At 40.3% G+C, this 15,078-nt stretch overlaps 1 protein-coding gene across 1 annotated transcript in view; it reads left to right on the forward strand.

The window, feature by feature from the left end:
• LOC148084531 (inactive phospholipase C-like protein 2) overlaps positions 1-15,009 on the forward strand; it is a 34,842-nt gene extending 19,833 nt beyond the window's left edge. Inside the window, exons 7-12 of the mRNA XM_087787613.1 lie at positions 779-1,028; positions 1,099-1,385; positions 2,667-2,870; positions 7,922-7,997; positions 14,024-14,133; positions 14,223-15,009. Coding sequence (XP_087643739.1) covers positions 779-1,028; positions 1,099-1,385; positions 2,667-2,870; positions 7,922-7,997; positions 14,024-14,133; positions 14,223-14,390 — 1,095 coding nt within the window. The 3' untranslated portion in view covers positions 14,391-15,009. The remainder of the gene's footprint in view (positions 1-778; positions 1,029-1,098; positions 1,386-2,666; positions 2,871-7,921; positions 7,998-14,023; positions 14,134-14,222) is intronic.
• Positions 15,010-15,078: the final 69 nt, after the last annotated feature.

Here is a 15,078-nt window from a genome sequence, read left to right on the forward strand (position 1 = left end):
GGTTGTAAAAACACTAGAGACCAACCTTCAGCAAAAATAAAATAGAATAGCCAGAAAAAAAGGACATGAAAAATACAACTCAACTATCGCTAATCAGAAAAACCCTGGGTTTCTCTGTGTTAAGATGCTTCCAAATAGTGTTTAAAATTATTTTTGCTTGTTTAAAGATCTATTTTTCAGTGAACTTAACTTAAACTATCATATTGACATATCAACAGTCACAGGTTTATACAATGTTGGAGAAAATCTGGTCTTTTCTTTCATAAATAAAACATGGCTCAGACAGTAATAATCCATGTAGGGCTAATGATTTAAATTAGACATAAACCACTCATGAATAAAACATGATTTTGTTGGACACATTTGGCTTTAGTTGAATCCTACCAAATATGCTTTTACAACAATATTAAATGAAACGTCTGCTTCACACTTTGAAGCCTGATCAAATGAGTCATGAACATTTGAAAACGTTCATTTATTTACATATTCCACTCACTCTAATGGGAAGTCTGAACCCAACGAACTGCTGAAGTGTGTGTGTTCGAGCTGTGGAGGAGAGCGATAGAAAGTAAGCCACATATCTTATGTCAACAGCAGTAAAGGAGGCATTTGCTCCATTAGATACAGGCTTCACTGTAAACCAGGCAGCAAGGCACTTCTAAAACACAGTTATACAACAATATATTGCACTCATGTCGTCTCATTACAATATTAAACGTCTTTATTGCGAGGGTATTTAAAGCAGTGTTGAGTAATCTAGTTATTATTTCCTTCCAAGGTAATTAGTGGCCAGAACCTTCCAAAGCCCAGGGGTTCAGCTGCCAAAGGGGACGTGGTGGACCCGTACGTCTTCGTGGAGATTCATGGGATCCCGGTGGACTGCACTGAGCGCCACACCAGAACTGTCCATCAGAATGGAGACAACCCTGTTTTCGATGAAAGCTTTGAGTTCCAGATCAACCTGCCAGAACTGGCCATGGTTCGTTTTGTGGTGCTGGATGACGATTACATAGGCGACGAGTTCATAGGTGAGCTTCAAATCCAACTTGGAATAAAGTTTCAATTTGAGTGAATGACCGCTGTCCTTGTTGTTCACAGGGCAGTATGCAATTCCTCTGGAGTGTCTTCAGTCTGGATACAGACACGTGCCACTCCAGTCTTTGACTGGGGAGGATCTCCCTCATGCACAACTGTTCATCCATGTGGCCCTCACCAATCGGAGGGGGGGTGGAAAGCCTCACAAAAGAGGCCTGTCGGTGCGCAAGGCCAGAAAAGGACGAGACTACACAGCCTTAAGAGAACTTGGAGTTCGTTCGGTGGATGAGGTCTTCAGGAGTGCAGCACCTCTGCTTAGAGAAGCCACTGACCTGAGAGAAAACATGCAGGTCTGTAGTCCTAGATTACCTTGTCAATGACTTTTTCTCCGCCTCAGGGGAGACCACTCATCACCAGCGCTGTCCTAATAGCATAAAGTAGCATGACGTGTCCTGTAGTAACTCTAGTTACTGCTGTATTGGTAAAAGCATCAACATGCTTATCTTCTCTGCTATAAAGTGAACACTAGAGTGATTGAACAAAGATATGGTTGCTCAGGAGTCGAAGCCCGTTTAAATCATTGGTCCATTTATTCAGGAGCTGTGTGAACCATTAAGTGCTGGCTGTGTGTGGATCGATTGAAAGATTTAAGTTTAGCCGGCCTTAATCAACTGAGCATGAAAAGTCAGCAAATGAAGTAGTTGAATTGGTTGTAGATTCCAAGCACAAAAAGAGGTTCTCTAGAGTGAATCGTCCTTCCAGTCATCCGCCTCTCCCTCTTTCCCGTCACAGCTCAAGGTCGCAGCATGCAAGAGACGCCAGTGATGAACAATTACCTAAAACTGTGTGACAGCCACACACTGATAACTGAATATTTCGCAAAGGTCTTTATAAAATGGATTTAACCTAGAGGACATTCCAAGGGGAAGTCACACTGTGCCACATTAGGAGGACCCGGAATGCGGGTGTGAGAACTGGCAGCAACAGCAGCATGGAATGGTAGTTGGAAATAACGCTTAAAAGAGTGCTGGCAGTCCAGTCTGTTGGTGCGTGTTCTGTTTTCCATGTATTGATCAGACCATAATGACCCACCAAAGTCCAATTTTTCCTGCCATACTCTACATGACACGATGACAAAATAATTCTCTCAACAAACTATTGCCATGTGAGGAAAATAAGACGATGATGACAAATAAAAATGTAGATTACAATTTAGAACGGTGCTAAAATATCAATAGGTAATCTCGTTAGAAAAAAACCCCCCAGTGCATTCAATGATATTGGTAAAACTACATTTCTGAAAAATACATTTACTTACTTGCAAGAGTGTTTTTCACGGTTTCAAGGGTAGAAACACAGCTTTCCATTTGTCCCTTTCATCTGGGTTAAATAAAAACAATTAAAACCAAAACTAAAACCAAAAAATCCAAAATTTCTCTGCATATAACACTTATCATACAAAATATATATATCTTTGAACTATTTTAAAAAACAATAAATGTGTGGATTAAATGAAAGGTGAAGCTAGAGAAAAAGAATGCAGTTCAGAAGGAGATGTCTCTTTCATTTACAGGTGTTTCCATGGTGAGTTTGAACAACTCTTTCTCTCAACTTGTTATTTTCCCTGACAGACAACAGTGGAGGTGTTCAGGGAGCTGTGCGGCGTGTCGGCCGCTGCCAACCTCATGCAATGCATTCTGGCTCTGAGCGCCAGAGTGGCAGGACCTGACGGATCGCCGCTGATCCTTTTTGACCTCCGGAACCACTACCCCACCCTGGAGCCGCAAGGGCCACTTCCTGACGTCCTCCGCCGTGTCGTCTCCACATATGAAATGGTGAGGAAGGAAATGACCTCTCGGTAAATAGTTATTGTTTCAAAACAAGAAGAGGAATACACCAGCTTCCATGAAAACCAAGGAAATCCCAAACAAGCGCTTCAGAAATCCTCCTCCTTGCATTTCCTGCCGGCTCAGCCCAACAATGACTCGGCGTCCCACGATAAAGCCTCACACATCCTGTTCAGCCACTATTGTTGTGTAACAGAAAAGTGTTATTGTGGGTTCCTTGTGGGGAGGAAACTTATTTAGTAAACCTCCAAAGAAGCAGAAAAAGTTGAGATGTCGCAGGTATTGAGTTAAGTGAAGGCTGAGGGCAAATCATGGGCTTATTTTTATTATTGTACATTAATTCTTAATTTAAACTTTACGTTTTGTTCCTTCTTTTATTTTCTTAAAAACAATCTTCCATATCATATATATATATTAAATACAAAAGAAAATACTAATTAGAACTCTTCCTTCCTAAGTTTTTTCCCATCGTATGAAGCCTCTTCATCTCCTCCTTCTTTCCTGTGGCTTGACAATTCCTCCCGCCAGTCATAGAAGATAATATGGGTTCTAGGGAAATTGAATTGTCCACCCCGGCTCTAAGAAATGGAATTTCCTCAGAACACTTTCTTAGAAGTCCTCTGGGAAGACTTAAGCATGAAGAAAAGAACGAAACATAATTTAAAAGCTAGCATCTGATCCATAAAACAGACTTTCTGTTTAGAAATTGGGGAATTTCCAGGCTTAACTTAGGAGATATAGATGTTTGTTCAGCTTTCATGTGAATGTTTCGCCTCATTTAGAATGCATGGTAGCTTTAAAAGTTATTATTCAAATCTGTAAATGAGTAATTTTGTGAACTAACAGGCAGACAGCAGATGAACACAACAATTACAAAACCAAATCACCTGGAGGTGCTTATGTAGGTCTGGCATATAAAGTGTTTTCACTCAAAACCTCCATCATCTATTTCCTCTCTTCCTCCTCGCAGGCTATTTCACCCTTGAAAGAGCCCAGAAAGTCATTCCCAGCTGTGCCTCTGAGAGTTGAAGGGATCTCTGTGATCAACACTATCTCACTCTACAATTTCACCATCTGTATGACTGCTGCAATACATTTTACCATCGATGTTCGATCCAGCACTTACATGAACATGACGGCCCAGACAACTTTTATTTGCACTGTCCACAGATGGATGACAAGTGTTTAGAAGAGCTGTGATGATGACTGATATCTCCAAACAGAATGGGGGCATTTTTTTTTAAGTCATTTTATGACCAGCAGTTTGATTTGGATCATAGTTTGAACGATTGTACTCGTCATAGCTCAGATGGTAGAGTGGTTGCCTGCAATCCAAAAGGTTGCAGGTTCAATCCCAGCTCGTTGTGTCCCTGAGCAAGACACTTTACCCTAATTGCTCCTGATGGCAGATTCGGCGCCATGTGGTGCAGCCTACTCCCATCAGTATGTGTGAATGGCGCTTTGTTACCCTGGTCTAGAAAGGCGCTATATAATTAGAGATTATTATTATTATCAGTATGTTTCTGTTTGTAGAAAACTCCCTTAAATAGAAATATTTACATTTAAAAAATGCACTGTCCACTGAAAACACTTGTTTTACTGGAGATTAAATAATGTTACCATCATCCACTCCCACTCTGCTGTGATTGGTCAAACAACAACATTTTCACGCAGCTTCATCATTCCAGGGAGTCTGAGTCCAAGGGACTTGTTGTAGAAAGAAGCATGGCATTATTTGCTGCTGTAGGATCCATTTTTACATCATAATGGGGTTCTCTATCGTAACCTCTCATTCGCTAAGATTTAGGACGGGGGAGAACTTTATAATGTAATAATTTGAAAATATCTTCATGATTGACTGAAGTGACTGGGTTTTAACCTTCGTTGCGCTTTAAATGGATCAGAACAGCAACAATTAGTAAGATTGAACAGTGCTTGAACTGCAGAATGACTTGTAGACTCAGTTGCTCGTCTATTTTTCTGAAACCTTGAGAGGTCGCTCAAAAACATAAAAAAGGAAGAAAGATTGAAAAGAATATGACAAAATACACAGAAATCTCTCTTCAAAAAATCAAAATAAAAGCTCTAATATCTTCCACCAGTTCAACACAAAATTGAGAATTTCTTCACAACAGATATTCACTTTGTGGTGTTTTAACTTAACTCATGATTTTGTCATGAATAACTTTAGTTAGAAATGTGTATTTGACATTCTCTGGTTTAGTAATATAGTTTATAACGGAGAATTCAGTGCTCACAAAATCTACGAATCTAAAGACTTGTAACACTTTAGACACACTTGACTTAAGATGAATCACTTTATTGTATCATACTTAGTTTCATAAGAATCTGGGATAAGAATGACCCCTCTAAAGAACAGAAAATTATCAAATTAAGTCTTAAAATCAGGAATTTCAATAAATTATATGATTTTAAACATATATTCTGGACATTTCTAATGTGGTCAGTTTTATAGTCCAATCTGTACCTCACACTCTTTGCCCACGTCGTCTGCAACACATGATGAACATGGAAACTAATTGAAAATGACAATTAAACCGTATTATAAAGTGTATTTTAAACGGACTGAAATACTAACCTTGACGAGTGTTAGCTTCAGTCAACCTGATGTGAAATCTATCATCATGTGACACAGCATAAGCCTCTGTATATCTCCAAGTTAAAAGTTAAATACAACTTTTGACAGGAAAACATTGACGCCTCGTACCAATATAATGGAAGTATTAAAGTTAGGAAGTGAGGAAATATTTTGACTCTCTTACAGTGACTTGTCTTAGATTATTCTTCTATAAGAAGAAGCGTAAGCGCTTCTCTTTTCTGAGTGGAACAAGTTGTTTTCTATTTCATAATAATCTTTGTATTCCAGGCGTGATTCTGTTGTGATGTCTTCTCAGAATGTGGGCGACTTTTTCTTGAACACCTGGAGTCGGATGGAATGTTAGGGGTTGTCTTGGTGTCATGTACTGGGGATGCTGTGCTCACTGCTGCTAAATGGCCTTTTTGCTGAGGCTCCATGTGTCCTTCCTTGTCATCAGCTTGCAGCGCCTCTGGCTAAGAGGAGTTCCAGTCTGCTCCTGCTGCAGGAACGGCAGCTCCCGCTGTGCTGGATGTTCGCTGCCAGTGTCGCTTTTTTGGCTTTCTGTGTCTGGCTGTCACTCGACATTTCCGTCAGGGGCCCCAGGATGTGTCAGTAGAGGGGTTATTAGGGGGGCAACATTGCTGCTAGGCCTACTCACATTGTCCTTTTAGCATCTAAGTGCAACACATTTTTACATTCAATCAACCCCTTTTTTCCCCTTTTTTCTACTCAGTCATGAGGTTTATATGGTTTTGATTGAGCTTTTGGATCCTTAAATCTTAAAGATAGACTTCACAAACATGTAACCTTGGATCATCTTTAGTTATGGCTGGTGAGAAATGTTTCATATTAAGTAGCAGAGTCATTTTATATTGCAGACCGGATGGTTGTCACAAAATATAAGTAGATTCATGTTGATATAGTGACCTATAAAGATGCCAGTGTTTATAATGAGGAACAGAGTTTATGGATCCGAACAATAAGTCTACAATTGGAAAATGATTACTGAAGGAGATTAAACACAGTGATCATTTTGATAAATTCATTTTTTTCAATTCAATTTTATTTTAAGTGCCTTTTATTATATTAAGGTTATATTAAGACACTTAAGACTATATTGGAGATAAGAAAAACGGATCCCAGCGGATCAACGATTAGTAAATCACAGTGTTGCAGTGGTGAGGAAAAACTTCCTTTTAGAAGGCAGAAACCTTGAGCAGAACCAGACTCGCTGTTGACAGCCTCCTGCTGTGACCGGCTGGGTGGGTGGATGGAGAAAATAGTGAAAGAAAAAAAGAGAGTATAAAGTCCAGGAGGGTAAATTGAGCCTCATATAACGAAAAGACCCATTCCTACTTCCTGTTAGTTATATATACATTTTGTTTGGCCCTCAACTCAGACTGCTAAAAGATTCTGGCACTTGGTGTGACTGAGTTTTAAACCCCTGCATTAAAGCTAGCATGTTTGCGGTGCGACACAGGGGCCCACATTTCATGAGGTTGGTCTAAAGGAAAACGGTGTCATTTATTAAAGTCTGTTCTTCTCCTTTAAATCAGTTAAATGTCGGCAAATTTACACCTTTCATCAAACTATTTTCAACTGATCAAACACGAACTTAAAAAGGTAAATTACACAACATTTTATTTATCTTTTAAATAAAGCTGTTTCGATTACACCAGCTTATTATGAGAAGATCAGGAGAGTCAATGTGAACAGCACAAAGTGAAGCAGCTTTGGGGCGATGCTAAATTAAAAAAATACTGTTTTTCATTCATCTTGTGTCGGTTGGTTCAGTCCGGGGGATATTTTCACAACCCTTTTGAAGATTCCATGCGACGCTGCTCTCCTTTATAAACGGTAGTATTCAACTAGAGACTGGGAAATACACATTTTTTTTTATATTTAAATTAGGCTTTTTTTTGCAACAGCAAAACGTGAAGCTAAAAAGTTTATAATTTCTAAATGTGCTTTAATTTTGAAGTGGGCTTGTTTCCCCGTCGTGAGATGTGACTCTCTTCTAAAAGGCTTTGAGTCGGGATACAGATTTAAGATGGTAATCAGGTAAAAAAAACGATCTTATTATAAGTGCAGTAAAGCGTGTGTGTGAGGGAGTAGGAGTATAAACTCTTCTAATACATGATTGGATCAAGTATGGAGGGGAATGATTAAGGTGTAGGTGTTAAAACTGTGACACTTCATTAAGCTCCAGTTGTTAATCAACTGTTGTGTAACTAAACATCGCACAAGTGTGTTGTGTCTCCACTGGAGCAGAAATAGCTCTCTGTAGAGCTGAATACTATTAATGTAGATTTGAGCGGTGGCCAAATGACTCCTGGCTTTGTTGTGATGCTGTGTGTGCCTGAAATAACAAGCAAGGCAGTAAAACACGCACGTGTATAAATCTGCGGCTGACACGTTGATGTCTTTTATTTGTCCACAGATGGTCCAGGCGAGCAGGGCAGTGATGGAGCTCACTGATGGAATCTACAGCCGAATTCTTCACACACAGACAACAGGTGTGTGTGTGTGTGTGATGTGAGCGTGGGTGGTTGCGAGGTGGATGCGTGTAACACACCTTCAAGTTCACTGACGGGCGACGCCCACACGGCGACATCGTTGCTCACATGCTAATTGATCATTTCATCACTGTTGTCCTGGATACGGTTGACTATGCATTTGTTAATGTTACACCCTCGGATTGCACATTCATAAGAGCTCCTGCATGCTGATCTCATCAGCCCCACAACATGTTGCAACAAGGTGCTGTTCACCTTCGATTCATGCACAATAAAAAAATGTTAGACTCTAGTTGGTACAAAGTTACGTGTCATCAGCTAAATAAAAGAGAAGTGTTAAAAGATGGAAGAGAACTATGTTCTATGGTTTACAAAATAAGAATTTTGGAGCTTTTTATCTGGAGTGTAGACAAGATCAGAGAGCAGGGAGGATAATGAAGGAAAATATCTTACAAAACATTCAACTTGAACCCAAATTTAAATGAATGGAAGAAAGAAGCAGTGCTTATATTAGCATTGTTAGCAACATTATTAGAAGTTTTATCATCGCTAAGATTAGCATTAGCAATGATGACCTCTGTTTCAATGCTAGCTTTATTATCAATTTGTTAATGTAACTTGATGAATTTTAGAAGGCTAATCCGAGGAAATTAATATCAATATTTGTATTAGATACATTTATTATTTAAAACATGATTGAAGAAAGATTCATTAACAGATTGTTTTGTTCCACACATTTGTTTGCATATGCTTGTACTGTTAAATAAGAGAACTTCGTGTTCCTAATTTTCAAGTTCTTCTTTTCTTTTCTTTTTACCTAACTGTTAACAATACTAGGTCCCTTGCAGAATTCAGTTTAGAAAGCAGACATTTGTCATTCAACTTTGTACAAAAGTTGTATTAACAGTCAAGGTTTAGGTTTTCAGTTTTAAACATGTTGCCAGTTTTTGTCCTGGACGGTGGACGTAATCTAACATGGCTGACCATGAGGTCAAAGACATACAAGTAAGAAGAAAATTCAGTTTTAAAAACGTAGCAGGTACTGTGCTAGAGTGGTAAAAGCAATGTTGCCAACAACAATGTAGGTTGTTTTTTGGGTTTGTTTCTGTTCTAGGCAGGTTCTATCATGATTTCAGGTTGAACATGACAACTCTTCTTGGAAGGTGAAGGTGTAATTAAGTAAGAAGGTAATTTGTATTTATATAGTGCTTTTCTAGACCAGGGTCACAAAGCGCTTAAACAATAAAATAAAAAAAACTCGAAAATGATATACTAAAAAGATCAAGATAACTCCCAGAAAAACACAGGTGTCCCAGAAAACCAGGGAAAAGCCTGCACAAAGAAGAGTTTTAAGATGTGTATTGAAGGAGTCAGTAGACACAGTAGAGTCAGTAGATCCATCAAGCACAGAAGGAGAGGATGATTGTTCCAAAGCTTAGTAGCAACAGCCTGGAAGGATTTCTCTCCTCTGGTCCTGAACCGTGTGCGAGGAACCATCAGTAGATTCTGATCCACAGACCTCAGAGCCCGAGCTGGGGTGTAAGGCTGGATCAGATCAGTGATGTAAGGAGGAGCCTGACCATGAATAGATCTGAAAGTAAGAACCAGAATTTTAAAGTTGATCCTGAAAGAAACTGGAAGCCAGTGAAGAGTTTTAAGGATCGGAGAAATGTAAGCAAAAGCAGAAAGCAGAAAATGTCGTGAATGATACTACTGGACGTGTAATTTCATCACACGCAGAACTTTGTTTCAGGCTGGTTCCACTGCACTGGCCGGATGATTGAATCATGGGTGATGTATGGAGCCGTGTTGCAGCTGAGTCTGCAGGGGGAGCCGTCACGTCTTACATAATTGATGTTTTCCCTCACATGGATCACACGCAGCAACAAGTAAACACATCTAAGGGTCTAATGGTGTGGTGTGTTCATGTGACGGTCCTCGTGCCTCATCCTGTCAACAAGCTGTGATAGTCAGGTGATCAAAAAAGAAACTAATGTTCTCATCTGAGGTATCACCCTAACATTCTTAGGAGGCCTGGGGCTGCCCGGTGGCAGAGATGGATGTCTGCAACTTACATCAGGTCACAGAGATGAAAGACGTGGGACGATGGAAGAAGGGATTGAAGGCTGGAGGGACTGGTGTGAAGAAATAAAGATTTATAAGACTTAAAAACTCCACACCTTGTATATGAGCCAGTGATGAAGACGTCTTCAGGGGATGATGGACGGACTGTAGTTCCAGGATTAATGAATGATGGAAACATTGAATAAAGTGAAGACAGAGATGAAGAAAGAGTAAAGCACAGATGGCTGGGCTGATGGATGAAGGAGTGGATGATGCATATGACGAATGGGTGAAAGCATGCATTTATGGATGGATCATTATCACATGACATATGGTTGGATAAAGGTTGGATTAATTGATCTTAATTGAGCGATGGAAGGATCTATCGATGGTCGATTGATTAATGAGTTCGTGGATCGATGGATGAATGATGGTTTATAAGTAATAAATGGATAGTTTGATGCAGAGATGAAACGTGAATGAATCAAGGGATGGTGCATGGATGTAAGGATGTGTTGTTATGTGAATGAATGAAGGGATGGTGGATGGATGAAAGGATGTGTTGTTATGTGAATGAATGAAGGGATGATGGATGGATGAAAGGATGTGTTATTATGTGAATGGATGACGGGATGATGGATGGATGTAAGGATGTGTTGTTATGTGAATGAATGAAGGGATGATGGGTGGATGAAAGGATGTGTTGTTATGTGAATGAATGAAGGGATGATGGATGGATGAAAGGATGTGTTATTATGTGAATGGATGACGGGATGATGGATGGATGAAAGGATGTGTTGTTATGTGAATGGTTGGATGAAAGGATGTGTTGTTATGTGAATGAATGGATGAAAGGATGTGTTGTTATGTGAATGGATGGATGAAAGGATGTGTTGTTATGTGAATGAATTAAGGGATGATGGATGGATAAAAGGATGTGTTGTTATGTGAAAGAATAAAGGGATAATGGATGGATGAAAGGATGTGTTGTTATGTGAATGAATGAAGGGATGATAGATGGATGAAAGGATCTGTTGTTATGTGAATGAAAGATTTGATGAGTGAGTGAAGGAATGATGAGTGAGTGGATGAAGGGATGATTTTCTCTGCAGTGATGTTAATCCATGATTGTAGCTCCACTCGAGGAGGAAGTAGAAACACACGTGCACACACTTCACTCCAGCACGTATGCTTGGCGTTGCCTAGCAACCGCAGAGAAAAGGTTAAAATCCCTCGTCTGTGGGTGTGTGCAGATGCAGATGTGTGTCCACTCGTCTCTGAAGTTGTTTGTTGTATCGTCCACTGCCTGGCCTCCTTGACGTCTGGACTCTGGTTGATACCTCACAGGGATGTGTGTCTCCTTTTAACTAGCTTCGTGGTTGCCGTAGCAACAGCTGGACAGTGGCCCGGGGCCAGAAGAAGCCAGACGCTCCACACAACTGATTGAAAGTGTAGCTAGCTAAAGGCTGAGCTGTCATGGTGCCGGGATGTTTCATCTCTCACCACTCTCACGTGTCGACACCACAACGTTGGAATATTTATTGTCGTTTAGCATTTTGCACTTTTATTGCTGCTTACTTCTCTGAAATACATGTATATTTATGAAAAATAGATCCCACACTCAACCTTCTTCTGCCAGCTGCTGGAGGATTTACTTTAATAAAGAATGACTGAGTGTCGTTTTGATAGCTATTTATGAATCAATAATAATTTAGTTTCAATTGATACATTTTAACCATGGATTTCATTTAGCTTTACGTGGTCATTATTTGGATTTTGTGAACAAATTATGGGACCAAACTATTTAGTTAACTTGATGAATATTATCTAGAAAATAACAATTACCCAGTACTTTATAAAGTGAAATAATTAAGCCTTCATTAACTTTTGTTTTCAGATTTTCTTATTAAACAAAATGTGGCTTTACAAGTTATGAACAAATTAATATTTGTTTTATACTTTTCTTTATATTTATGTACAGTGGGTACGGAAAGTAATGAGACCCCTTTTGATTTTTCACTCTTTGTTTCATTGCAGTCATTCACTACAATCATTTAAGTTCATTTATTAAAAAAGGAAAACTAAAATATCACCAGGTCATAAGTACTAAGATCACAGTGGCCTCCATAATCCTTGGAAGAAGTTTGGGACGACCAGACTTTCTTCCTAGACCAGGTCTTCCAGCCAAACTGAGCAGTCTTAGGGGAAGACTCTTGGTGAAGGAGGTAAAGAAAAACCAGAAGAGCTCTACAGATGCAGAGAGGAGATGGTAGAAAGTTCCTGAAAGTCAACCATCACTGCAGCTCCTCAACCTATCGAGGCTTTATGACAGTTAACCGACGGAAGCCTCTCCTCAGTGTAAGACACATGAAAGCCTGCATAGAGTTTGACAAAAAAAAAGGGGAAGGACTCCCAGACAATGAGAAATAAGATTCTCTGGTCTGATGAGACCACGATTGATTTCTTTGGCCTCAATTCTGAGAGGTATGTGTGGAGAAAACTAGGCACTGCTCATCACTGCCCAGTACTGTGAAGCATTGGGGGCATCATGCTATGGTGGCGGCATCATGGTATGGTAGCGGCATCATGGTATGGTGGCGGCATCATGCTATGGTAGCGGCATCATGATATGGTTGTGGCAGCGTCATGCTTTGGTGGCATCATCATGCTATTATGGCGGCAGCATCATGGTATGGTGGCGGTGGTGGCATCATGGTATGGTGGCGGCATCATGCTATGGGGGCGGCGGCATCATGGTATGGTGGCGGCATCATGGTATGGTGGCGGCATCATGGTATGGTGGCGGCGGCGGCATCATGGTATGGTGGCGGCGGCATCATGCTATGGGGGTGGCGGCATCATGCTATGGGGCGGCATCATGCTATGGCGGCGGCATCATGCTATGGTGTCGGCATCGTGCTATTGGGGTGGCATCATGCTATGGTGGCGGAATCTTACTATTGGGCCGGCATCATTCTATGGTGGAAGCGTCATGCTATGGTGGCGGCGGCATCATGCTATGCGGTGGCTGCGGCATCATGCTATTGGGGCAGCATCATGCTATGTTGGGGGCAGCAACATGCTATGTTGGGGGCAGCATCATGCTATGAGGGTGTTTTTCAGCTGAAGGGGCTGGTAGGAATTGAAGGAAAGATGAATGCTGCCAAGTACAGAGATATCCTGGAAGAAAACCTTTCCCAGTGTGACCAGGACCTCAGACTGGTCTGAAGGTTCACCAACAAGACAATGACCCTAAGCACGTAGTTAGAATAACATGGCTGTACTAGCTGAAAGAGGTGCTTCTACTCAATACTGAGCAAGAGGTCTGAATACTTACTTAATTCGTGATAATTCAGTTTTCCTTTTTAAATAAATTTGCAAAAATGTCCAGATTTTTGGGGGGTTTTTCTGTGAAGACTCGTGCTGAGTGATTGATGAGGAGAAAAAATAACTTGAATAATTCTAGTGAATGGCTGCAATGAAACAGAGTGAAAATTGATGAGGGTCTGATTACTTTCTGTACCCACTGTATATATTTAAATTCCCTATTGTATTCAGTAAAGTATCTTGGATTAAATTAGAATATTTACATGATTAATATCCAAAGTATTACAGAGAAATTTAGCTTATATTTAAAATATGTCCTATCCTATATATACACTGTATATACTGTATATACCATGATTATTTACCTTTATGGTTACAACCTGTACGATGCCTTATGTTCCTGAAATACCTTTTTATTTGTAAGAAATAAAGTAGTATCTTTATTAAATCATACAAATCATAAGTCCCTAAATATTGTGATTAAAAGTTTATACTTTCATCATTTTAAGTAGACAGTTATCATCTGTCCTGGTCCATCATCTTAATTAATTATCAGGAGCAAAGAATACACCTTAAAGAGTTATTAACTTTCATATTAATTCTTTCTAATATCTTATATGTCTCTTGTTCTGCAGCCATGGAGTTTCACGAGAACCTGCAGAACCTGGCGGGCAGGGAGGGTCTGAAGGGTCGCAAAGTCAGTCAGGCGCTGGAGAGCTTCAGCTGGAACATCACCATACTGAAGGTCAGCGAGAAGACCAGAGAGTCCATCAAATACTTTTGCCTCGCGGCCCCTCGCTCACCCACTCTCTCTCTCCTGCACTTCCTGTCCAGGGTCAGGCCGATCGACTCAAACACGCCAAAGCGGAAGTCCAGGAGAACATGAGGCAGGTCCACGACGCCGCGCTGACAGGAAACCTCACCAAGGAGGCTTCAGGGATACGACGGGTTCGCTCGCAGTCCAAGCGAGGACACGTGGAGCAGCTCGGCACCAGCGTCTGATGGACAGGAACACTCACTGAGGGCAATATTGGAGTTCATCTGCGACACTAGCTGACCATCCCTTCTTTTTACTGTTGGTTTATGTGTTTAAAATAAGTTCTTATTTGTTCTTAAAAACTGGGTTATTTTGCAGTGTTACAAATAGTTATTTTGTCAGAATGTAGCTTCTATTATTGGACGTTTTGACCATTTTTACATTTGTTAAATTGTGTGTGTATATATACAGTGTATATATATATATATATATATATATATATATATATACATATACAACAAACATCTTTTGATGAGCAAGAGAAACATTGATATTGCCTTCAAGAGTGTGTTGCTGTCCATCAGTTGTGTGTTGGTTGAAAGGCGGCAGCAGGAGTCGAGTTGTTTTGCTTGACAGACGCCACGTTCTTGACACTGAGCTGCTGCAGGACATTCAACAGTCGGACGCGAGGAGACGAAAGATAAACAGCAGCAGGAAGAAGAATGTACATGTGTGGTTGTTTGTGCGTCTGTAAATACACCCCCGATGTTTCAGCGTTTTTGATCCGTGTCTTTTATAGTCGTCTTCAAATCTATTCATCCAAGTTGTGATTAAAACACAGAATAAATTGTGTGATCAAGTCTGGTTCACGTTTACATGAATTTGTCATTTTGTCGTATCGGACCGATCAATAGTCACCGACAGATGAATACA

The sequence above is a fragment of the Callionymus lyra genome, chromosome 3 (assembly GCF_982586985.1).
Source record: "Callionymus lyra chromosome 3, fCalLyr1.hap1.1, whole genome shotgun sequence".
Lineage (NCBI taxonomy): Eukaryota > Metazoa > Chordata > Actinopteri > Syngnathiformes > Callionymidae > Callionymus > Callionymus lyra.